Source organism: Myxocyprinus asiaticus, chromosome 3, assembly GCF_019703515.2.
Source record: "Myxocyprinus asiaticus isolate MX2 ecotype Aquarium Trade chromosome 3, UBuf_Myxa_2, whole genome shotgun sequence".
Taxonomy (NCBI): domain Eukaryota; kingdom Metazoa; phylum Chordata; class Actinopteri; order Cypriniformes; family Catostomidae; genus Myxocyprinus; species Myxocyprinus asiaticus.
The window spans coordinates 30338236-30364874 of NC_059346.1; the positions used below are offsets into that span (position 1 = coordinate 30338236).

Consider the following 26639-nt stretch of genomic DNA (forward strand, 5'->3'; position numbering starts at 1 on the left):
ACATCACAGTATATGGTCCATTTACATTTAATGTGTTAAATATTATCACCCAGAAAGAGTGTCAGACCTTTCAGTGACTGCAGGCACACTTCTGGACAGAGGGCAAGGCAGAGGAGTAGAGTCTCGTGATGTCATAACGGGAAGAGAGGTAGAGGTGGCCATCTGAGAGGACGAGGAGGAACTTTCACGTACTGTAAAATCTACATGTGAAGTGGAGGCAGAAAAAAGTGAGACCAATACTATAATATATGTGCCTGCAAAACTAATAGAAGGTAATGACTCATGTAAATGAGATGCTTGCAAGTGTGGTATCGTTTCGCTTTGGGGATTTTCTTTCACGTGTTTGATAAAATGGGTCAAACTTACTTTGAGGGAGTGAGGCTGTCCTGCTCTTCACTGACGTCACAGAATATTTGTCATGAGGTTTCTGTAAAAGGGATCATTATTATTAATATAATGTTTTAAAATTAACATTACTTCATGCTAATTGCCTACCAGTGTTGGGAAGTAACAACTTAAAATAGTGATGTTGGGGAGTAACAACTTAAAGTAGTGATGTTAATAAATTAATAAAACTACATTTTTCAGTGGTGTGACAGTAGGTCCGCTGTTTTCAAAATATTGTATTTTGCACACAGCCTTACAATGTAATGCTGTCCCCCATAATTCAAATTACCCACTTGAGCTTATTCTTTTAAAAAACCCTCATTGTTCTGGTGCCAAAAAAGTACAGCTTTGATTAAATAAATAAAAAACTATATAATTATAGTTATATATTTAAAAAATATAGTACCCACTTAAATAGCTTCTATTTGCTTTTTGATATTAGATTATAGTGCAGCTAGCTAATTTTTTTAGTTTTTTTCAAAAGAGGAGCTAGACAGTAGTTTGTCAGTGTCTGACCAAACATGGGCAAAGTGCCTGTGAGTTTAACTATTAATAGGTCAAATTGGTCAGACTTAGATTTAGTTCAAGAGAGAGAAAAAATAAAAAAAAACTTGTGCAAACACAAGCGTAGTCCACCTTCAGGCATGGCGTAGTTGTGTCTTTACAGCCCTTATGGACACTCACTGCACAGTCTAGGATGACAATAAGGAAAAACAACAAGAAAACAAATAAAAAACAAAAATAAACAATATGGATATAAAACACATAAAAAAATAACCGAATCAACAGGCAGATTCCCAAAATATTTTTAAAGTCAAAACATAGACTCATCACAAATCACAAGTTGACAGAAACATGTATTTTCTACAATGAAAATAGATAATTTCAGTATTTTTATACTATATTTGTTATAGTAGAATACTTGTTCTTAATTAAAATGAACTCACATGTGCAGTGGAGGACCTCCTTCCCAGAGGCTGGCTTGCTGCAGATCTCACAACGTGTCGACCCCAGGACAGCTCCTGCTGAGAACTGGTGTCCATTGACTTGCCAGTCTTTGGTCTCTCTCTCCTTCCCTTTCCCCTTACAGAACCAAGGGAAAGCCATTTGATCACTGACTAAGGTTCCCATTGTCATGACTGTACATGAAACTCAACATTTTCACCTCAGAAAGTTTTCTGCTTGTGAAGTTAGCTTAAGTCTGACATGCTTGTGTGGCAAAAAAAGGCCACTGGAGAGTTTAGGGCTGGTAAAAGAGTTACAGGCAAAAGGAGGTTTAATGATTAAAAGGAAGACCTCTGGTTGTTTTTGGGCCTAATTTTCAGTCTTTACCCCCTTCTCTTTGTTCTCCTTCCTCGTTTGATGGCTATTAAAGGGACACAGTGAGCAAGAACTTGTACAGAACTGTTAACTTTACCAGTTATTTCGTGATTACTGGATTTTTAAGATATTTTATAGAGATTTCATTTAAAGAAATCAAATAAATTGTGGCCGATTAAATATTTTAGAGCTGAGAATAAGGTTTTAAATTTATTATTAAAAAATTTAAGATTTTAATCATTTTCATGGGTTTTTCAGGTCTGGAAATCACAATTTGTAAAATTCCCTGGTAAGTTTACATTTTCTATGACCATGGGAACCCTGAGTATTGTTTTTATGTATGATTGTATAGCTAAACTGAATCTGTACTGGCGTAAAAATCTTTAAATCTTTAAACTGGCAGTTCAGGATGTGTGCTAAGCATTAAACTCACTGTGTTTACCTTGTTCTTGTTGCGAGTGCTATACATTCGGCTCTTGATGAAACTGAACGTGCGACTGACTTTGTATTTTTCAGACTCCGTCTTGGAAGGGATGATATATTTATCCCATTCCTCTTCCTCGATCCTGCAACACACGAGCCCACTTTAATTAATCACATGGTTCACATCATAATCACAAACACATGCCCTGTACCGTACCAGCAGACCATGATACAGAGGGTGGGTAGTTTCATTATTGTAACTGATTCAGGTTAAGTCATGCAGTCTTTTCCTAGCTACAGGAAAATTAATAATTAGTCATCATCAACCTCCGTTCCATAACTAGGGCATACCACCTGAGCAGTGGGAACATTCTCTGCATTTCATACATACCTGATTACAAATTTTGCTTGGTGGGAGGTGTTTTTAAACAAGGACCGAAAAACACAGTTAGGGCACAAACACACAGGCTTTCCTGCTGAAAAGACCAGTATTACTTTCCATGGTGGTGTAGGCTTATTTATGCTAGGTAGTTCTGGTTTGGTGGTGGTCTAATTGGTGGACCAGCATAGCCAAGCTGTCCACCATCAAACCGTGGTTAAACCTTGGTGCTCTGTGACCAGCATCCAAAACACAGAATAAACAATTGACCAGCTATGCTGATCTTTACAGCAGGGTTTAAGAGTTATAACATATTGTAGTGTCGACACAGTGAAGCAACAGCACCATTTGGATTTAATTGACAAAAGTTAAAAAGCATTAGACGCGACTTCATGCCAGTGGAGGAACTATGTAAAGGTTAGGTTATTAAAAGGGACATGCCAAGGGTGTGGTTGTTGTTTAAGGGCTAGGGGATGCTGTATTGACATACTCTTTGAGGAATTCGGAGAGCGTGAGGTGTTGCAGGGAGTCGGCCAACTCTTCACTTGTCTCATCATCAGCCGACTGAGCACGCCTACGGAACCTTAACTCCCTAAAGAGGTACAGTACAGCACTCTGAGAGTTCATAGGGTGCGCGCACACACATACACACACACACACACACACACACACACACACACAGCAGTCAATCTGCATTTCTGCTCTATTTTGTCTACAGACAGTCCCTAGATGGCGGTATTGTGCTGTGAGAGAATGGGGGAGCTCTTCAAACACCATCTTAAAATAAGTTGACAGATATGGCTAATATGATGATAAAGAAAGTCTATAACAACAGACAAGGTGCTCTGATCACAGAATTTGAACCTGCACACAAACATACACACTCGTCCATTCACATTCATGTTTTTTTTTTCCTCCATCAAAAAAGTTCTCCCACTGCAGACATTTACATGAAAAGGTTAACACCTTAAAAAAGGCACCATGTCCTTCAAATCAACAGGAAACACTCTGTCGCCTGGTAACCTCGTCGTCAGAGACACTGTTCAGAATTGGTTTATTCTCTGGTTAATAACTAATGAACGAATCAGGGGACATGACCCTTGTTTTTGGAGGTCTGCATTACCTTTTCTCTTGAGGCTGCTCAGACATGCTGCAGGCACGGTGTTCTGTGGAGGAGAGAATACTGATGTTGATAAAAAGATTTTACACTAATATGTCTTTGTGGATTGATAATTTAAATCCCATCTGTTAAAGGTATAGTTCATATAAAAATTAAAATGCTGTCATCATTTACTCACCCTCATGCTGTTCAAACCTGCATGACTTTCTTTTTTTCCATGGAACACAAAAGATGAAAGGCATAATGTGTCTCATAACAAGTCATACAGGTTTGATCCACAGTCATGAGGGTGAGTAAATGATCACAGAATTATAATTTTGGGGAGAACTATCCCTTTTAAGGCCACTTATTTGTGGCTTTTTCAAGAATCATAAAGAGACATTTTTACATTGAGGGAACAATTCCTCTTGTTGAGTCTATAAAAACATTTAGTCCACCAATTGATGACATCACCCTTACTTTACAACAACATCTTATCATGTAATGATGAAACCCCTTGAGGATAAAGGCAGATGTGCTGCAATTAGGCTTCCACAACCAGTGAGCAGAGCAAAGCCATGGGGAATAGCAACCACAAGCAAACACAGTGTTCACACATACTGTACACACGTACACAGACACTTAGACAGTACACCACAGAGTTACTATATTATACAAACACACTTATCCCTTTTTCAATTATACACTTTCTCTCGCATAAACAGTATTAGGAGCAGTGATGTGCTTTGCTGTTAGTAGCATGCGGTGTAACTGGTGAGCAGGCAAGCGAGCGAGCAGGCAAGCTGCCATGGCTGTACTTACTAACAGGGTTGAGCAGAGATAGAGATTTAGACAGAGACAGTGCCTGTAGGAGAGACCTGCTGCCACTGCTACTGGAGAGGGCACCATCTACAGGACACAGCGGACATTACACTCACTACAGCCCGGCACTACTCTACATACAAATACTTGCATAGAGAGGGGAGTTTGTGCTGGATTTAGTTGGAAAGCTTTGAATAAAATATCAAATGAGATATGAATGAGCCAATATGCTGATGATTTTATACTCTATTCATAAAGTTGTTTCATCCCAAGAATAAACAAGCAGCACACATGGGTTATATCTCAAAACCAAATTTCCAAACATGTCCAAATTGATGCACAAAAATGCTGACTAGATTGGGCAGTTCACTTGGTTTTGAGACACAGTCGTCCTCTCTCCAGATATCGGTTAGTAGTGTGTGCATCTTCACTACAGGTTTGTTAGTGACTACCAAACATGCTTTTAATAACCTATGATCACGTGTAACGGCTGTTACCTATGCTGGTTTCCATAAACTATTTAACGACCATAAAGAAATATCAGATATTTCTCAAAAACCTTAATAATCAATAAATGTGGTGTTGGATGGACAGGTGCACAAGAAATCGAATAATTGAGTAATCGTTCTTCACCAGATAGTCGGCTACTAAAAACACTACTCGAATGTCACAAATTGATTTTCCTTTGTGCATTTGCCTGCTGTGGGCAATGCGGAATTATGCTGTACTTTCCCTTTGGATCTCTCACCGAATTTTGCCAGTGCCCCTCAGTCCACTGTGTCGGTGTGTGTTGTCAAGGTATTGGATAAGTGAAGGAGACATGATGGTGTCTTTGTGTGCTTTCAAGCAAAGCCAAGTGTGGCAATATTAGTAATATGTTGATTCTCAATTAATTTTACTCTATTGGTATTCGGTTCTTGTTGGAATCATACATAGCAGGAAATAAGGATCTGTTTTTATGGTGGAAAGGAAATGTGAAGCAGTACGAGAACCTCAGAAGCTTATCAGACCGCTATGTGTGTTAAATATCTGAAGAAGGGGAAGAGCGCATTTTATAAAAAGCCAACTTTCACCACTTATTTTAATGAAGAATAACATGTGGAATGATAAAAACGTGATAGCCTAGATTACCCTATACTGCCGTCAGCACTGGTTTCTATGTAAGCTCCAGGTGAGTGCAAATGTTTTTTACATTTACATTTATTCATTTGGCAGATGCTTTTATCCAAAGCGACATACAAAAGAGGAAAACATAAGCGAATCATCTTAAGGAGGCAGTGGTACGAAAAGTGCCGTATTACAAAGTTTCACTAGCATCAGAACAGTAGTATTCAGTGTAGATTAAAGTGCAACAATAATTATTTTTTTTTGTTTGTTTTGTTTTTTTACTGTTATTTTTCAATCTTTTTATTTTATTAATGCATATTGTTCATTACATTTTTCTTCCCCAGAAGAAATGCATATTTAGTTGAAGTTAGCTTATTTTGAAACCGGTCTTAGTAACATTTGTGAATAAAACAAGATATATGTTTCATGTATGTGTCATGTTATTTTTAACGACATTTTAATTTACAAGTAATCGATTACTAATTTTTTTGTGGGTTAGAGTACTCAACTACAAAATTACTTGAAAATGCCCATCCCTAAAATTAACAGAACAGAACAGAACAAGATTAATGATACATTCTTATGTCATTTAGAGGCAGAATCTGTTAGATACTCAATGAATGACTCAAGAGATGGCGGATGTAAAGAGCATTCCATATATATAGTAAGTAATTTTTTGTAAGTAATATTCACCCTTTAAAAAACATAACACAAAAGATCTCACAAAAGATCCAAAGAGATCACATGGTAAAGGTGAATTTGCTTAATTACCATGTGCCACAAAAATAAATTATATAAATAAATGCTCAGATACTGCTGTAATAATTAAACTGAGAAATTCATGATATTTTAATTGGGTTACAAATCAATCCTTCCTATAATCTCCCCAAATCTTATCAGTGCTTAATACAGACTAGACAGTAAATAAAAGAGGTGTTATATCTTACTATATTAACCTCACTTGTTTACATCTGTGATTATGTTAAAATCATAATCTGTTGGTTAAAGATGACCAAAATGCAGTCACTAAACATTTAGTAAAAACTGAGATATACACAAAATCTGGTCTGAATCATTTAGCTACACAATAAATAAAAAAAACTGAAGCCATTTTTCTCATTTTCAGTATTGGTGTAGTTACTGTGTTTTGGCTTTGCATGGTAGTACAGTACTTTGCTGTTCTTGGTTGTCATTCAGGTCCTAATCTACACAGGTAAGGTGAGAGGTGAAAGGAGAAAGTTTAGAGGATCTGACCCTGATTGAGGTCGGTGGGTGAAGGGTGGGCGTCCCTACAGAATCGCGGAGGCAGCAGGCTGATTTTGGGTGAGGTGTACGAATATGAACGCAGGCGGATGCCCTGCTCATCCTGAAAAGAAAGATAATAAACAATTTCACTCATGAACTCTGGTATCCTCACAATGCTAACAAATTTAGTAATGATGATGAAAGCAACATTGTTCATGGAAGGTCATCAGTTACTCTGTATATTCTGTTTCACTGTAAGGATGTGTATTGTTAAAGAAAGGTGAAATGCCTGTACAACTACAGGTTCTGTGGTTATGTTAAAGTGGGTGTGGTACCTTTGCAGGGGTGGGGTTACAGGCAGAGGAGGCGGAGTGTGAGCGGGTGCAGGTAAGGTCAGGGGCGGGGTTAAACTTAACATCTCTGCTGTTTTTGACCTCAGGATGTGGCTGGGGTAGGGGTTTCTTCATTAAAATGACGTCATCATCATCCTCTTCACTGTCCATTTCCAAGGCCACCAGACTCGGGCTTAGAGAGAAGATTTGACTTCTAAAAATTCTTAACAACCACTGAGAGTAAGATGAGCACCACTTAAACTTTCTAAATATAACATTTTGTGTGGCATGCATGCTCCACCATGCTCCACAAAAACCCACGTTTTTGTACAAAATTGATTTTCAAATCATGCAAGCTTTTTCAAATTGACATTTATTTATATGATCCCTGTCTGGGCTTACACATTACTACTGGGAAGCAGAGAATAGCTAAATGTCCTGCTTTATAGGGCATCTGTATACGGCAAATCAGGCCAGGTAACTTGTCTTTTTGCCCTGGGTTGGTTTTTTGTTTAATTGTCTTTTTTACAGGCCTTGCACAGAATGTTCAAGGCCTGGACACAACACATCAGGATTAAAGACACATCAACTTCATCAGTCTTACCTTAGGTCACATGACTCTGTAGGTGAGCTTGAACTGTTATAGGCCAATTCAGCAGGTCGGGAGACACGCATGAGTCTATCCAGCACCAGACCCGCTGCAGATGTGGGAGGGAATGGCGTAAGTGGTGGAGAGAAAGAACGAGAGGCAGGATGCCTTCCCCTCCAACCTTCTTCATCTTTAATTGATGTGGGCATATCTATTGCCCCTGTTGGCAAGACCCCCGAATCTGACATTTGCCACACCCCACTATCTGTCCCAGAACTGTCCTCTGTGACACCAGAAACAGAGTACTTCATATTGAGGTCATCGTCCTACATCAGAAGAGAACACAAACATAAATTTTCATGTCCTAGCAAACTGGCAGTATATAATGGATGATGTACAGTCAGCCGGTCATTACTGCAAAATAAACCCAGTCTGATTGTACATTATCCCACTATTTCCATTTCTACTTAACAAATAATAAATAAATTGACATGAAGTATTGATTTTAGTTGAAATAATTTTATTATGTGAGAAGAAACAGACAGTGCTCCTAGAGACATGAAGCTAGCACAGATTGGTTGCATACAGTTTAGCAGTCATACAAAAGTATTTGACTGCAAAATGCTATGATTGACCAATCAGAACCATGCATTCTAAAGAGCTGTGTAATAAAGTGATTTAATATAATCAAACTCGCTAAAGCCAATGTTCTTTTGTTACTGGGTCTGAGAACTTAAATGCAAAGCCTGATGTTTCATAAATTCTACTGGGTACAATCATTGTAGCACGTCTTTAATAATGTCAAACCACAGAGTTTTGTTTTGACAAAAACGTGGCAGTAAAAGAGTTGTGACTGAGGAGCCTGGCTACAGTGTACAAATGCCCAGACCAAATAAAGACTTTCCCTAAGACTTTCACAGAGATCAATCAAAAGATAAGGGTGCTCAATGAAAGGATGTTAAAGAGAGGAGGTGGGATTTAGATGAAAAATGTAATAGCTGAGTGTCTCTAGATCTGGCATACTGAGCAGGCAGCGATATGTGTTGTGTCTGACCTTAGTGGAGCCTCTGAGCGTAGCTGTGAGCCTGACGGCAGCTGCCTCTGAGGAATTAAGTTGAAATGGGGTGCAGGAGCCAGGAGAGGTACACAACTTTTCTGTCAAAATAAAACACACTCAAATCAGTGTGTATGTGTGTGTGTGTTAATAAAACTGGTGGAATTTTGATATTTACAACAAAACGTGTGTAATTAGAAATAGAGTGTCATCAATGATATTTCAAAGAAAGCTACAATAAAAACAATGAGCTGATGTAAAGAACAGCTGTCACCTCATATGCTGTTGCTTACTTTGTTCTGTTCTCTGGAAAAAATATGTGTCTGTGTGTGCGCATGTTATGACAATCAATGCCAGAATGGCAGAAGAAGCCAGTAAAATAGAAAATAGCACTACTGCATGGTCTCTTTATGACCATTACATTTCTGTTTTATTATTTTTTTTTAATTATTTATTTATTTATTTATTTATTTTTGCTGTTTTAATGCTTTTGCGTTAACTCTGTATTTCCCTATTTATAATTTAGTGATATCCAAAAATTCACTCATTATAGTCCTACATTGTTGCCTAGACAGTGTAATTTGACATTTGCTGACATACAGTAGATGCAACTTGAGCTTTATAAAATTTGCTGGTGTGTGAAATATTTTGTGAAATATTTGAATCTTTTCACAAAACAACACAACATCCCATGCCATAAGTGTATTTATTATGTGTGGAAAATGTACTAGACATCTAAATAGTTTGTAGGTGGTTTTTGACATTTAAAACAGTGTCCGATTTCAAAACACACATGCTCTTTCACTCACTCTCAGTCTGAAGCCTGGCTGGCAATTGTATCAGAAATCCTGTCTATCAAAAGGGTGTATATATATATATATATATATATATATATATATATATATATATATATATATATATATAGATAGATAGATAGATAGATAGATAGATAGTGTCACAGACTGTATCCCTCATTTCTTCAAGGACTCTTATTTTGAAGTTTCCCTCCGGACTACATCTCCCATGTTTCACTGCCCTCATCACTTCCATCTGTTTCTTATTGTCCTCACCTGTATTCCATTCCCTCATTAGTTCCTTTTGTATAAATATCCTCTTGTTTTGCCCATTCATTGGTCAGTCCTTGAAGTGTTACATTGTGTTAAGTTTTGATGTTAAGATTTACAGTTTGTTCCACTCCTGCGTTTACTATTAAAAGATTGAAAGGTATCAACTCCTGCGGCTCCTCTCTTCCTCTCCAAGAACCCAACGTTACAGAAGGACAGACCTACAAAGAATATGGATTTACTTACCTGTTCCTCCCAACATCCTAATCACAAGACTCTCTGCGATTCCTCTAATCCTCCTCTCCTACAAGCCCAGACTGACAAAAGTCATGGAGCTGACCGGTCCTTTAATGGAATTATTCCAACAAGACCTTCCTCTCCTGGATTACACCGTCAAATTCTGTCAACTCGTCTCTTTCTCCACTGTCTCGGACCCCTACCTCTGTGCCATTTATGGAATGGGCCTAAACTAAGCAAGTGGAAAATCTTCCTTTTTAGAATTTGTCCGAGCCACGCTGTCCCTACATCTCTTCTCAGCACTAAGACCCTCCTTCCAAGCTGTCCACGACTCCTCCCAAGCCATCCACGACTCCTCCTTCCACGCCTGCAACAGTCAACGAGCCAGAGCCAGTGCCTGTAGCCTCGACCGTCCCAGAGCCAGTGCCTGTAGCCTCGACCGTCCCAGAGCCAGTGCCTGTTGCCTCGACCGTCCCAGAGCCAGTGCCTGTAGCCTCGACCGTCCCAGAGCCAGTGCCTGTAGCCTCGACCGTCCCAGAGCCAGTGCCTGTAGCCTCGACCGTCCCAGAGCCAGTGCCTGTTGCCTCGACCGTCCCAGAGCCAGTGCCTGTAGCCTCGACCGTCCCAGAGCCAGTGCCTGTAGCCTCGACCGTCCCAGAGCCAGTGCCTGTAGCCTCGACCGTCCCAGAGCCAGTGCCTGTTGCCTCGACCGTCCCAGAGCCAGTGCCTGTTGCCTCGACCGTCCCAGAGCCAGTGCCTGTTGCCTCGACCGTCCCAGAGCCAGTGCCTGTTGCCTCGACCGTCCCAGAGCCAGTGCCTGTTGCCTCGACCGTCCCAGAGCCAGTGCCTGTTGCCTCGACCGTCCCAGAGCCAGTGCCTGTAGCCTCGACCATCCCAGTGACGATGCCTGTTGCCTCGACCGCCCCTGAGCCAGCTCTCACCAAGCTAATAGACCTGGATTGCTCCCTGCCCTAGTTCCCACCCTAACTACCCTTCATCCACGGCTGGTTCCAGCCAGCTTAATGGACACTCTGGTTCCGTCCAGTACCCTGACCCTTCCTCCTCCACTGGCTCCACTCAGGACACTTCCTACTCCTCCTGGTCAGCCGGCTACTCCCACGTCACCGGCTCGACCTTCGCTCCCTAAGAAACCACAAGCAAGGGGATCTGTCGACCCTCTGACTCCGCCTTGGCCCTCTGAGCCCTGGACTCCACCTTGGCCCTCCGATCCCTCATCAACACCTCGGTTCTACGTCCCCTCATCTCCACCATGGGCCGTCAGCCTATCGGGGTCCCTCATCCCTCCAGCTCCGCCTTGGTCCGTCGGTCACCTGGCTCCGCCTTTGGCTCCACCAGGGATCTTCTCCCCTCCAGCTCCACCTCGGTCCTCCAATCCCCCGCTCCACCATGGTCCTTCGGCTACGCTCCAGGCATCAAGTTCCCTGGCTCCGCCCCTCGGGTCTCTCACGGCTCCGCCTTCCATAGCTCCACCCCTCGAGCCACTCACAGCTCTGCCTTCCATGGCTCCGCCTGCCTTCGTCGAGCCTCTCCTGGCTCCGCTCCTTGAGCCTCCCGTGGCTCTGCCTTCCACGGCTCCACCTGCTTTCGTCGAGCCTCTCCTAGCTCTGCCCTCAGACTCTTCCACAGCTCTGCCCTCTTCCCCAGAGTCTCCTCCTCCTGCGGTTCTGCCTCCTGACCCAGTCCCAGCCCTGAAGCCGCCCCCAGGCCCCCGGATCGTCCTCCCTGGATTCTTCTTCACCTTCTGCATCACCCTACCCTCCTCATCCGTCTTTGGGCACCAGGAGTCACCCTTTGGGGGGGGGGGGGGGTAGTAATGTCACAGTCTGTCTCCCTCATTTCTTCAAGGACTCTTATTTTTTTTCTTCTGGACTACATCTCCCATGTTTCACTGCCCTCATCACTTCCATCTGTTTCTTATTATCCTCACCTGTATTCCATTCCCTCATTAGTTCGTTTATGTATAAATATCCTCTTGTTTTGCCCATTCATTGGTCAGTCCTTGAAGTGTTACGTTGTGTCTCCTAAACCTAAACCTCACAGAAAACTTTAATTTGAATTATGGGGACACTAGAAATGTCCTCAAACCACATTTATAGCATAATACCCTTGTAATTACCAGTTTTTAACCTAAACAAATGTCCTCAAACCACCCAAACCCACCCACACACACATAAATTAGATCCTTTAAATATCTAATTTGCTTCACCTAGATAGTAATGAGATTAAATTGAAAGAAAATGTAGATTTTTGCTTAATTTTCTTGCTTCTTAGATATTTCTCAGAAAAAAGACCCTAGTAATCTTGCATGTGTCTGTTTCATTTGTGATCTCAACAATGTCACAAACTGTGCTCAAATTTGCCAAGATACCAAAGTCAGAGATTTTAATATGAACTCATATGAACTTCAATTCTTCCAAGACCAAATTACGCCATGCTATTTACATAAATTTGTTTGTGCCATACTAATCATTTGTTCAGGTTCATTTGTGTCTATCTATATTTCTCAAAAGTTGATACTTAAAGCATACCTGAGAACTTCACTAAGTCTCCTGAAGTATGAAAGAGCAACCTCTGGGCACACACACACACACACTAAACATTTTGGTCCCAAATCAGCCAATGTGGTGCAGTGTGTAGAAAAAAACTGAAGAAAAAGATATTAATTGTTTCTCACACACTTTCCAAATTATATTTATGTGCATTAATTTGAACACAAAAACCTGTCCATTCACCTGAATAAAACTTCTTTATATTCAGTCATGCCAACATAAACATGCTAAGATTAAACTTCAAGGAAAAAATCTGTATATGTTGGCACATGATGAGCAGTGTGTGCCTTGGCAAGTGATGAGTATGTATATTTAAGTAAAACAGAGATTCCGATAACTTGGAGGGGGCACCCCATACACTGACATGAAGGACACATGTGAAGGCCTTCCAACAACAATGGAAAAATCTGATCCTGACATCAATTTCATTTCTCTCCACACATACGCACACAGACTTGACTCACTTAGATAATTTGGTGAATCACAAATCTGCGCGAAACACAAACACAGCTCATGTGTACATAAAACACCTCTGAATTAGATTTACTGCTACTGCATTTTTAATTCTAATGACCACAAAAACTTTGATTCAGTCAGTTTTTCAAAAGCTGGATGATGCAGTTTTGCTTGACAATGACACATGCTGGGATTTGAAATTTCTCCCACCTGTGACAGGCAATGATCACTCATCACAAGTGTTAATTTAATATATTCAAAAAACACTGAACCCTCAAGGAAAAATGTCCTTCTTCTGCCCTCATGAGATGCCTCTGACAATGATCCCAAATCACATAACACCATTTTTGGTTATGATGACAATATACACATTTTTGAGGTGATAAATGTTCAGACTAGCACCATTAGAATGATCATAATAATGTCCTATTACCATATCAAAAAAACATCTCACTACAAACCTGGATGGAAACTCACATTTTAAATGAGTACCAGCTTCTTGAGCACTGACTCATTGCTGAATTAAGCCTGTGATGCTCTACTGCCCTGCACAACAAACTCAAACAGTATTTTAGGCAAGCATTTGGAACAAAAACAACTGAAACAATTGAGTCACTGAGACAAAAACATATAAACTGAAATCATTTGAGACAACCAAAGACTTTTAGGTTGTATAGAGTGCAAAAAATAAAACATTTCTTATTCAGTATTTTCATTTGGTTTTCCAGTAAAATATCTAAAGATTCCTAAAACAATGACACATCTTGTTTCTGGAGAAATCTAACCAAATCTAACCAAATTAGTAATGTTTATATTTAAACAAGAAAAACCAATTGCAAATGCTATAAGAAAAATACACTTAATTCAAGGGAAAGTTATTTCATTTTTCTTAACCCATTGACAAATGTATCTTGTTTTAAGGATCTTTAAAAAAAATTACAGGAAAACGAGACAAGTTGAGTAAGAAAATGACTTTGCAGTGTATGTAATGCTTCATTTGTACAAACAGTGGTTAAAACTGTCTGTCTCTCTGTCTCTCTATCTCTCACTGACTCTCGTTACCTGCTTTTGATGTCCGTCTCCGGATTCTCATCTTTGGAAAGGATGGCCATGAGTAGTTAAATGGAGAGTCTGAGTCGGAGTCCATGTTTTTAATCGTCCTCAACTGATCCGTTTCGAGAGCACATAATAAGATATCAAAGGCGTTAAATGAATGAGCTTGAGAATACCTTTCCAAAAACCGAGATTCCACAGATAAGCATTCAGGAGATAGTATTGACGAGTCTACTTGTGTTCGTGTGTGTGCAAGAGAAGGTGGGCTCAGTCTCAACACTCTATACTCCCACTTTTTTGTTGCAGGCAGAGTCAGGACTGGACCTGGGAGAACACGACAGAGGGATTTTCAAACTAAGGTGTCTGTAAGAATCTAGAAGGTCAGCCAAGGTTTAGGAATCATTAACTATACACGCTAATAAAAACCCCATGAGGTCCTGGGATGCAAAAAGAGGGGCAGAATGACACACACACCTCCCTTCACTCTTTATAAACAAATAATAGAGCAAACTGCTAAATTCAAATCTTTAATACATTCATGATGCATATTCTAAATTCATCTTTTTCAGACAATTCACAAACTTCTCACTGGCAGGAATTAGTCACGTACCACCTCAGTTTAAATAAACTGTTCAAGTGTGGCTCGAAAAGACATGCAACATCCATTCATTCACATTTTAACAACAATCCCTAATCAATTACCAAGTGTTTCACCACAACATAATCCAGAACATGCTCTCAAATATAATAACAACTGTACAAGTCAAAGTCTAATTCAGTACTGTGTGTTTGTCAGAATTTTCCGTTTGACATTTAGACTGGGAACTGAAATCTGTACTGTAAGCCAGCCAAAAAGTCTCAGAACATTATTATTGCCTGAGAAGCCTTCAATTTGACAAACAGAAGCAACATCTAATATTGATCTGATGCAATTGTGATAACACAGTGTGTAACATGAAAATTAGATTGAGAGCATGTGTGCATGTCCACGCAATACAAAAAAAAAACTGAACCCATTACAAACACAACTCTACACCAAATCGACCCACACAGGCTCAGCCCTATACAGAATCAACCCCACAAATTCAACCCTAGACTCATCACTACACAATCCAATAAAAAACAGACTAAACGCCACAGAGACTGAAACCTAAACAGACTCAACCCCATACAGACTAAACCCTTCTCAGACTCAACCCTAAAAAACCCAACCCAACACAGACTGAACCCCACAGAGACTCAACCCAACAAAACCCAACCCAACACAGACTGAACCCCACAGAGACTCAACCCAACAAAACCCAACCCAACACAGACTAAACCCAACAGAGACAAAACCCTACAAATCCCAACCCAACACAGATTAAACCCAACAAAGACTCAAACCTAAAAAGACTGAACCCCATACAGACTAAACCCTTCTCAGACTCAACTTTACACAGACTAAACCCCACAGAGACTCAACCCTACAAAACCCAACACAGACTACATCCAACAGAGACTCAACTCTACAAAACACAACCCAACACAGACTAAACCCCACAGAGACTCAGCCCTACAAAACCCAGCCCAACACAGGCTAAACCCAACAAAGACTCAAACCTAAACAGACTCAACCCCATACAGACTAAACCCCACACTGTATCAACCCCACACTGAATCAACCCTACACAGACTGAACCCCAAACAAACTCAACCCCACATTGAATTAACTCCCCACACACTTAAACTCACAAATTCAACCCTAAACTGACAAGGAATGCACTGGTACCACTTTTCCTCTCCTGATCACATTCCGATTCGATACCATTTTTTACTTTATCATTTTAGAATTTCTATACCACATTGTGTAGAATTGTTTGGGGGTACTATTTTATATGAAAAGAAACACAAACCTCTAACTACACCTTATTTCAATATAAATGTGTAGCCTATTAAGAAAAACTTATTTTTTCATGTTAACTAGTCTACTGGATACTGCAGCAGCAAAACTGACATTGATTTCAGTGAAAGTTTTCAGTAGAAAAGATCTTTGCACATTTTGTTTTCCAACTTGTACAGTATATGAACTAAAGGATTCACATCCCTTTTTTGTTTACTTTTGATGTAATCAGATTTAAGTCCACTTTTCATTCAACCAATATTTTTTGTAACCCAGTCAACATAAATATTTATTAAATAATAATAATAATAATAATAATTATTATTATTATATGTATTAACTTTTAGAACTTTATTATACAATTGTAATATACTGTATATTCAGTCATGCCTTCTTAATTTTAAAACCCTTTGGCTTTTGGCGGAACACTCCAAGAAGTCCTTTGAGTGTGTATATGTAGCCACACAAACTCAACCCCACAAACTCAACCCTACACAGACTCAGTTCTACACAGACTTAGCCCCACAAACTTAACCTTATACAGACTCAACCCCACAAACTCAACCCTACACAGACTAAACCCCACAAACTCAACCCAACACAGATTCAGCCCTACAGAGACTCAGGCCCACAAACTCAACCCTACAAACTCAACTCTACAACAACTAAACCCTACACAGACTCAGTCAAACCCAGACTCAACCCTACACCCAATCAACCCTAAACAGACTCACCTCCACATAGACTCATCCCTACGCAGACTCAGCCCCACAAACTTAACTCTACACACTCAGCCCCACAAACTTAACTCTAAAAACTCAGCCCCACAAACTCAACTATACACCAAATCAATCCCACACAGACTTAACACTATACAGACTCAACCATACACAAGTGCAAATCTACACCCAATCAACCCCACTCAAACTCAACCTTATACAGACTTAACCCAAAAAACTCAACTCGACATCAAATCAACCCCACACAGAATCAACAAAACACTCAAGCCCCTTTAATAAATCCAAGTCATCTAGCTAATATCCCAAAAAGATAATGCGTGTGTGTCCTCCAGCAGTAACATGTGCTCCAGTAATCCAAACAGCAGACTCGCTCAGTGCACCAAAAGTCTCAAAAGGCAGCAAGGAATTTCATCTGAGAAAACACAGGACAGAACTTCTGTAAATGAAACGATGAGAGTGCTGCAACCAAGTGAATGTTTGTACTTATGGGTGTCTGTGTCTAGCCCTCTATAGAAAACTTTTTGTGAAAACAGAATTCCTGATAGGTGAGTGAAGGCAAGCAAACTTTTTCTTTTTCTTATATCCTCGTTATCAATTCCATTTAAAGAGAGTCCTTTAAAAGGGTTTGCTTCTAGTTGGCCTGATCTTTTCTTTGGAGTGTGACTGTTTTAGTCTCTCACGAAATCTGGGCTCCATCCCCAACTCTCTCCACCCTCAGCTGTCTCCAGATTTTTTAGTGGCTAACTGTCAGTGTGTGAGAGTGTGTAAGTTTAAATGAGAAATGGGGGAGTGATGGTTCAGTAAAGAAAAAATATAATGAAATGGATTGCACATGAGAGTGGGTGAATGGTTTGAATGATGAATGATGAACAGATTAATAAATCTTTTGTATTAAAGGGGCCATATTATATAATCTTAATGAGTAAGCAGCAAGTAATTATTTAGCAGACACTTTTGTCCAAAGCGGCTTACAGTACACATATTGCAGGTTTTCCTTGCCAGTTTGTTTGTGCTACTGAACCTTTAAGATTGATATATGCAAATTACCTCTATTGTGACTATGGCTATCCTCTTCGTAAGTGAAATAAGTAGCTGTTTGGCTGTTTTAATAAATGTTCAGGGTGGACTGAGGAGGAAGTGTTTTGCATTGTGAACATTAGGGTGCATAATCAGTACGTTCTTATTATAGAAAAGTAGAACCTAGTCCATGTGTGGGAGAACTCAGCTCAGATATTGCCGAAATCTGCTACATGAACAAGGTAACTGGAAGAAATCAGTGGGGGTATTTGATTTAGAATGTGGAACACGTTCTTTGGGATGGGCTGAATTTTAAAGCATCATCTTAAATGTCAGCTTTTGTGCAAGTTCAAAAATCTAAGCTTGTTAACATTCCTGCCTCCACTTTACAGTTGAAATTGTGAATATGTGTGTGTGTGTATGTGTGTGTGTGGTTGGGTTGAAGGGGCCAGTTGCATTTAAAAAGAAAAAAGCCCCATCGTCTTTTCTCTTGCTGAACCATAAATCTCTCTCTCCTCCTCTAAAAGGAAAAAACGAAATTGCTGCATTGCTATTGCTATGTTGACAAAGCCCTCATTTTCTATTTAAAAGAGCAATAACAGTGTCTGAAAATCAAAAGGCATTAACTACTCCATCACATTTTTCCCCTTGAGTACCAAAATGATAATGAATGATTTTGTCAACACTGAACAGAAATTCTGCACTTTTTCATTCAGATGGACAGTGAGTTCAGTTGCCAGTGCCTGCTCCTATTGAGTTTGCACTTGTAATGTAATGTACTGGTTGGACTGAGAGTTTTATTAAAAACAGAAGAGGTCTGTTTTGAATGAATATGGTTTTGCACTAACCTTAAATGAAACATAAACCCATCCATACTTTGTGCTTCTTTGGCCAAATTGATGCAACTGCATTAAAATGTAAAATATTATTATTTTAATTTTTATCATTTAAATTAGGCTAATGTCAGTCCAAAAAGAAACCACAATAAGAACGTTCATGACGTCTATACAATGCGCCTCAAGCGGAGACACAACATCAACAATGTTTACTTATGAGGAGCTGCATAGCTCATTAAAGACTCTTATTGAAGGACAGCAAACAACAGCAGCTTGAAAGCACAGCAAAGCACTTTCACCAGGATATGAAATTAGCAACCTCCACCCGCCAAATACGGGTAGGAATAGGTAATTTTGCCTACTCATCTACTGTAAGATGTCTTGGAATGACATACGACATGAAACGACAAAAGAAATGTCGTCAATGCACCACTCTGATTGTGTATTCAGAGGGTCACTGGCGCTTTGGTGAGCTTGACTATTTATTTTTATTTTTTTGTTAGTTAGTAGCCACAGGACTAAATTGTCTCCATTTATAGACAATTTGTCTAACTGTTGACTGATGAATATCTAAGCTCTTCAAGATAACTTTGTAACCCTTTCCAGGTTTATGCAAAGCAACAATTCTTGATCGTGAGTCTTCTGGGATATCTCTTTTGCGATGCATGGTCCACATCAGCAGATGCTTCTTGTGAATAGCAAACTCAAAATGTTTGAGTGATTTTTTATAAGTCAAAGTAGCTTTATTAACTGGATGCTAGGTTTGCCAACTCCTGACTCTAATTAGCTTTTCTTGTCATTAGTCTAGGGGTTTTCATACTTTTTCCAACCTACACTGTGAATATTTGAATGATGTATTCAAAACAGTATGTACAAGAACAATACAATTATTTGTGTGTTATTAGTTAAAACAGGTTGTGTTTGTTCATTGCTGTAACTTAGATGAGGATCAAACCAGGTTTTTTGAAAAATGTATACATAAATGCAGGTAATTCCAAAGTGTTCACATACTTTTTCTTGCCACTATATATATATATATATATATATATATATAGTAACAAAGTGGCTGGTAAAATTGGGAATTCACCCGCCACTGTGGCTGGTGGAAAAAAAAAGTTTATTTCATACCATGACTGTCAAACATTTCATATTCAAAGAGGGCATTTACATTTTAGACACAACAGCAAAAAACAACCGGTTTAATACTAAGGGTCAGAGAGAAGCTGGAAAATGGTCATGAAAATTTAATTCTGATTGTTTTTGCTCCAAGAGAACTTAAATAACATTATAAGTGAACCTTTGAGAGAGGAAAAAAAGATGCATATGATCTGATCCCTTCAAAAGATCCCCCACCATATTTCATCAATCTTGTATTTACATAAACTATTATGGCAAAAAACAAAAAACAAAAAAAAAAACCCTCACACGATAGCTGGATGAATAAACACGTGAGTAAATGGACGGATATATGTGTACCTGAGTTAAATGTGTTTAAATCCTCTTCCTCTTCATCCAGACTAAGAACAAGCTGTTCTTCAAAGACCTGAACAACAAGATGAGAAAAACACACTCACACACCACAATTCAACCATTTTCAAGAACAAAAACAGACCAATATAAGAACCCAGGCATGAACATCTGACCATTAGCAAGCTGAAAAAACACAAGCATGAGACATCACTTATGGCAGTTCTGAAAAAGACCATTGCTGATGTTCTGATTTCAAGAACTGATTCATACACACACACATCCACACAAAAGCACAAGCAAATAAAATAACTCCACTTACATTATCCACCAGGATATGGTCCTCAATTCTCAGCAGGCCGTTCAGATCTGAGGAGCAGAAATACAATATGAAAATTAACTTCCACTTGTAAACAAAGGCCAAACTTGTGTAAATCACAAATGGACACATGTTCTCAACAGATTAAAGAAAAAAACACTGGGTCTCATTCACTAATAATTGCATGGATTTTGCGTACTTATACACACAGGAAAAGTTCTCATGAAAAATTTCCAGCAGATTCACAGCAGATGCATATGCATGTAAGTTTGTTCTTACTCTCCTTCTAATGTAAATTAATTTGGATTATTAAAAATGAAGGAGTGCATGCCTGAAGTTAGTAATTTGAGTAAAACACGCCCAAACTATATCCATATAAGGGCTTTCAGCACTACCGCACCTGTACAGTTGCAAATATTTAGGGAAAGTTCAAAAGGTGGGCCTACAGGACAGACAAGGCAGGCAATTGCCTGGGGCCCCAAGTTGGGAAAGGGGCCCCACGGGCAGCAATTACAGTAGGCTAGTTCACAGCAACGACACTTGAAACCAATGATTGGCAATGCTTAGTAGACTAGAATGACATTTTTGAAAACCCCCCTAGAGGGCTCCCATCCCTTTAGCTATGATCGAATTCAAGTAAGAGTGGGATGCAGGCATCATGAAGAGGACATCTGACGTACTAATCTGGGAATCAGAAGAGGGAAAAAGAAAGCGGAGAAGCAGCAGCATGACAGTGCTGACTGGTACAGATTCTGTAATGATTACTGAATTATCCCTTCTCACGAAAAGATTGCCAACGGCCGCGCGAGTTGCGATGGGTATTGTTTACATTCACTGCATGTTATTCTCCATACAATTCTTATTTAATCTCAACAAAATTTAGCTACATCATTAGAAAGGCGAAATCTCCAGCTTTGATATTTCACCACAGTTTTATGATAGAAATGTTACAGTGAGAGTAATTCCTTAATGTACATCAGAAGTACACATCTGACATGCAAAATCAAAACAAGAGTTATGGACATAAACATGTAATAAAGACACACATGTCCATTAATGCGAGTAAGCTCTCATCTTTTTGTCATTGCGAGGCTTCAATAAACAATGTCCACTAGCAGCGAGTACTGACGCTGACTACCACCCCTGGAGTCCTGAGTTTGAATCCAGGGCATGCTGAGTGACTCCAGCCAGGTCTCCTAAGCAACCAAATTGTCCCGGTTGCTAGGGAGGGTAGAGTCATATGGGGTAATCTCCTCGTGGTCGCGATTAGTGGTTCTCGATCTCAGTGGGGCGCGTGGTAAGTTGTGCGTGGATTGCGGAGAGTAGCTTGAGCCTGCACATGCTGGGAGTCTCCATGGTGTCATGCACAACGAGCCACGTGATAAGATGTCTCAGAAGCAGAGGCAAGTAACCGCGCCACCACGAGGATCTACTAAGTAATTGGGCATTCCAAAATTGGGAGAAAAGGGGATAAAAAAATAAATAAAAATAATTAAAAAAATAAATAAATAAATAAAATAAAAAAACAACATCCATTAGAAGTTGTAGTCCAAATATGTGTGCATTTAGAGACAATTTTATGGATTCTCATGTTTACTTCAAATTTCTTTAGAAAAGATTGGATTGTCATTCAGGGGCAGATTCACTAAGAATGAATTGCGGCCAGTAAAAGCGCTGTTTTTTTACACACGCTCTCTGCGCTTGTTTAGCACCCAATTTACAAAACAAATTATGCTGATCAGGCAATGGTGCAAACGCGCCCACAAAATCGCTCCTGAACGCAATTTGCGTGCGCAAATCTGGTCTTGCGGGCCGATTCTGAGTGCTATATAGCGGAGGATGCCTCTAACCCACTCTGCCAGGACTGTACATCATCACTGTGATCCAGACAGCTAAATGCAGAAGGGCCCACTTTTTTTTGCCTAGGACCCCCAGAGTCCCTAGAATCGCCTCACCTTATCGGTGTCTCATCGTCCACAGATTCCTGTGTTCCATAAGCCAGTGCTCGAGGTGTAAATAAATTATTTGCATGCCTGCTGCCTTCCTTGGATGTGGATTTTGTTTATCTGGCTCCCTCTCCGGAATCGAACACTGATTCCCCGTAACCCGTGGTCACCAAGACAGGCGCCTAAAGAACCATTGAAAATTAAAGTACCTACACCTGGATGGGTTTTAGGTCTGATAAATGCATGCATCCCACTAGTACCACTGGGAGTCACAGTGTTAAATCTGCACGACAGGTGCTTAATCCGTTCACGCGCTCCATCACTGAGTGCACACGGACAGAAAATGTCCCTGCTCGAGCTATAATGCACATCATTTTTGTTTCTTTATAATAAGACTAAATATAATAAGACTGTTTTATACGGGAGAGTCATGTGACGCCATACGGGGATCGGATGTGTGAACGGTGAGCTCTGCGCACTTTGCTAGTTTTAATACCTTTTATGACATAAACCAGTGAGATTTGATACAATCTGCTCCATAATTGTTCTAGGAGGACAATATGTCAAAGAATTCAAAATCCGGGGCCTGGGTAGCTCAGCGAGTAAAGATGCTGACTACCACCCCTGGAGTCGCAAGTTCGAATCCAACCAAATAAGCAACCAAATTGGCCCGGTTGCTAGGGAGGGTAGAGTCACATGGGTTAGCCTCCTCCTAGCCGCTATAATGTGGTTCTTGCTCTCGGTGGGGCATGTGGTGAGTTGTGTGAGGATGCCGCGGAGAATAGCGTGAAGCCTCTACATGCGCTATGTCTCCACAGTAACACGCTCAACAAGCCACGTGATAAGATGCGCGGATTGACAGTCTCAGATGCAGAGGCAACTGAGATTGGTCCTCTGCCACCCGGATTGAGGCGAGTCACAACACCACCATGAGGTCTTAGAGCGCATTGGGAATTGGGCATTCCAAATTGGAGAGAAACATTTTTAATGCTCTGGAGACATTAAAAGACATTTACGTGCTCAAGCTGACACCCCTGGGCAGGCCGTGGACCAGGGAGTCGATTTGGTCGGAGAGATGCGGGAAATGTGGCAAGAGATGTTGAACATGTCAGCAATGTGACGAAGGTCATTGCTGACTTGGAGGATCTTGCTGTGATACATCGAACGATCACTGCCATGGAGGCTAAATTTACTGATATGGTCACAAGAGTGGGGGATGTCGAGAAACGGATTGATTATCTGGAGTCATCGGAGAGGGAATTAACTGCTAATCCACTAGCGACCAAGGTGGATTTGGAGCATGTCTGGGAGAAGTTGGAGGACATGGAAAACCGTAGCCGGCGGAAAAACATCCATATCATAGGAATCCCTGAGGAAGCAGAGGGACAAAATATGGTGGAATTCCTGGACGGGCTCTTTCCGAGTCTGCTCGACATAACAGGCCATAAACTGGAAATCCAGCGAGCTCACAGGGTTCCGGCTCGGCAATCCTCTTAGGGAGACATTTCTGAGATCATACGATAAAGATATTGTGTTACGTGAGGCGAGGAGTAAAGGAAGGCTTTCTTGGAAGAACCACAGCATTTTCTTGTTCCCAGACTTTGCGAACTCGACAAGAGAGAAACGTGATCGATTCAAGGAATTCAAGAAACGTTTACATCAACGGAAGGTCGCTTTTGCACTGATATTCCCGGCCAAATTGAGAATAGATGCTAAGGATGGCCTTAAAACATGCACATGCCCCCAGCAGGCGATGTCCTTCATAAAGTCATTGGAGTAAGTCATTTGCTTACACTCAGTGTTGAAGCCGAGAGGGCTGGCTCACTGAACATCCGCTTGACAGTTTGAGGAACCTGCACATTTTTTTTTTGTGCTAGTGCTGCCTATCGGCTGGAGTTTAATTTGTGGAGTATTTCTTGCAAAGTCATTGAAGTAAGTAATTTGCTTGTACTCATATTGCAGCCGACTGGATCAGCTCACTGAACATTCATTTGACTATTTGAAGAATCTGCACATTCTTTTTGTGCTGTTTCCGCCTAGCGGCTGGAGTATATTTTGTAGAATAACACACCTCCAGGACAGTTTTATGGATGAATCTACATGCTCTTTGTGTTTATTCTGCCTATTGGCTGGAGTTTGTTTTATAGATTATCTTTTGCTGTGTAATTCTGTCTCACAAAATGTGTATAGAAATACCGGATTTGAGCACTCCCACGGCAACATTGTTGCGGGGGCTGTCGTAGGCATACATGGACTGTTTGAGTTTGGAGGGAAGGACTTTAATCATTTGATGGACTCAGTCATTGATCATAGTGAAGCAAAAGTGTGCAAGCCCCCTAGAGCAACATTGACGCTTCAGAGGATGTGTAAAAATCTGGTAGGGACTATACATTTTTTCAACAGTCCATAAGATTTACACTAGAATTGATTTTTTTTTTATATCTAAGTCCCTCATTTCATCTGTTGATTGCTCAATTGGAAACATTTTAGTCTCAGATCATGCCCTGGTGTGTTTAGAGGTGTTGCCACATATGAAGAAAAGGAAATCATATAGTTGGCATTTTAATGTATCCCACTTGCAAAATCTTGAATTCCAACAAAAGCTAAAGGCTGAAATCAATGTCTATATGGAGACCAACTGGTCCTCAGTATCCTCTGTGGGAGTGGCTTGGGAGGCACTTAAGGCGGTTCTTAGGGGCCGGATTATACAGTATGCCGCTTTCACCAAAAAATCCAAAGCACAAGAACTCATGGAATTGGAAGGGAATATTAAAAGTGCCGAGGCAGAGCTGAAGCCCCGAATGCCATCTAATGGCCTCAGAGAATTGACCCGACTGAAATACAGATATAATACTATTTTGTTGCAGAAGGTGGAGTTTTGGCTATTCAGGGCAAGACAGTCATCCTTTGAGTCGGGGTACAAAGCAGGAAAACTCCTGGCTAGATATATAAAACAGAGAGAGTCTTTTTCTACCATTTCCTCAGTGAAATCTGCTAGTGGTGAAATATTTACCTCGGCCACATCTTTATAGTTCCACATCTTCGTCTACTGAAGAGGATATTAGAAACTTTGTGGAACCATTAGAACTTCCCAAACAGTCGGCTGAGCAGAAAATTGTCTTGATTCTGAGATAACCTTGGAGGAGCTTGGCGAGGTAATTAAGGCCTTGCCTACAGGCAAGGCTCCGGGGCCAGAAAGCTTTGCCGCTGAAAATTTTAGATCTTAAGCTACAGAACTAGCTCCACTCTTGCTAGAAGTTTATCCAGAATCATTAAAGAATGGAAAGCTTCCGCCAACCATGACACAAGCCCGGATCAGTCTGATTCTTAAAAAGGACAAAGATCCAAGTGAGTGTAAGAGTTATCGTCCAATTTCCCTGATCCAGCTAGATGTTAAAATATTGTCAAAAATGTTGGCTAACCGATTAAGTTATGACAGCCCTTATTCATATAGATCAGGTGGGGTTTATTAGGGGCCATAGCTCTTCTGGTAACATTAGGCGTTTCATCAATATGATGTGGTCAGTGGTGAATGATCAGACTCCGGTCGCTGCCATCTCACTTGACACCGAAAAGGCATTTGATATGGTAGAACAGGATTATCTTTTTAAGGTTTTGGAAATGTACGGGTTCGGGAATACTTTTATTGGATGGATTAAGTTACTTTATAGACACCCGGTAGCGGCGGTACAAACAAATGGATTAATTTCAGGTTATTTTACTCTGGATTGGGGCACCCGGCAGGGTTGCCCTCTTTCCCCATTATTGTTCTGTCTTGCCCTGGAACCATTAGCAGCCGCGATAAAAAAAGGAGGATTTTCCAGGGGTGATGGCAGGAGGTGTGGCGCATAAGCTTTTGCTTTACGCAGATGATATTTTATTATTCGTCTCCGACCCCACTAGATCTATGCCTTGCCTCCACATAATTATTCGTTCCATTTCTAAGTTCTCAGGATACAGAGTTAACTGGTCTAAACCCGAAGCTTTGGCTCTGAGAGCATACTGCCCGGTAACGGCTTTTCAGCCGGGTGCTTACCAGTAACCCAAACAGGGCATTAAGTATTTAGGTATTTTATTCCCAGCAAATTTGTGTGATTTATTTAGAGTTAATTTTGACCCTTTAATAAAAAGGTTTTCGAGCGATGTGGGCAGGTGGGCTTCATTACATTTATCTATGATTGGGAAGGTTAATGTTATTAAAATTAATTCTATTCCAAAATTCAACTACCTGCTACAATCACTAGCAGATGTAGATGTAGACATAAACAGATGTCCCCCTCTCTTATTTCAAGCAA

General features: G+C 40.4%; 1 protein-coding gene across 3 annotated transcripts in view; it reads right to left on the reverse strand.

Moving 5' to 3' along the window:
• The window catches only part of LOC127417290 (rho guanine nucleotide exchange factor 28-like), a 98485-nt gene that overhangs the window by 28983 nt on the left and 42863 nt on the right, over positions 1-26639 (reverse strand). Inside the window, exons 8-21 of one of the 3 annotated variants that reach the window (XM_051657205.1) lie at positions 20402-20448; positions 20089-20155; positions 8758-8858; positions 7719-8029; positions 7118-7307; positions 6792-6903; positions 4431-4517; positions 3633-3675; positions 3000-3101; positions 2141-2273; positions 1335-1470; positions 1024-1079; positions 367-427; positions 68-200 (exon numbers count right to left, since the gene is read on the reverse strand). In XM_051657205.1, coding sequence (XP_051513165.1) covers positions 68-200; positions 367-427; positions 1024-1079; positions 1335-1470; positions 2141-2273; positions 3000-3101; positions 3633-3675; positions 4431-4517; positions 6792-6903; positions 7118-7307; positions 7719-8029; positions 8758-8858; positions 20089-20155; positions 20402-20448 — 1579 coding nt within the window. The remainder of the gene's footprint in view (positions 1-67; positions 201-366; positions 428-1023; positions 1080-1334; positions 1471-2140; positions 2274-2999; positions 3102-3632; positions 3676-4430; positions 4518-6791; positions 6904-7117; positions 7308-7718; positions 8030-8757; positions 8859-20088; positions 20156-20401; positions 20449-26639) is intronic. The other 2 variants (XM_051657216.1, XM_051657222.1) reach the window with 2 other exon arrangements.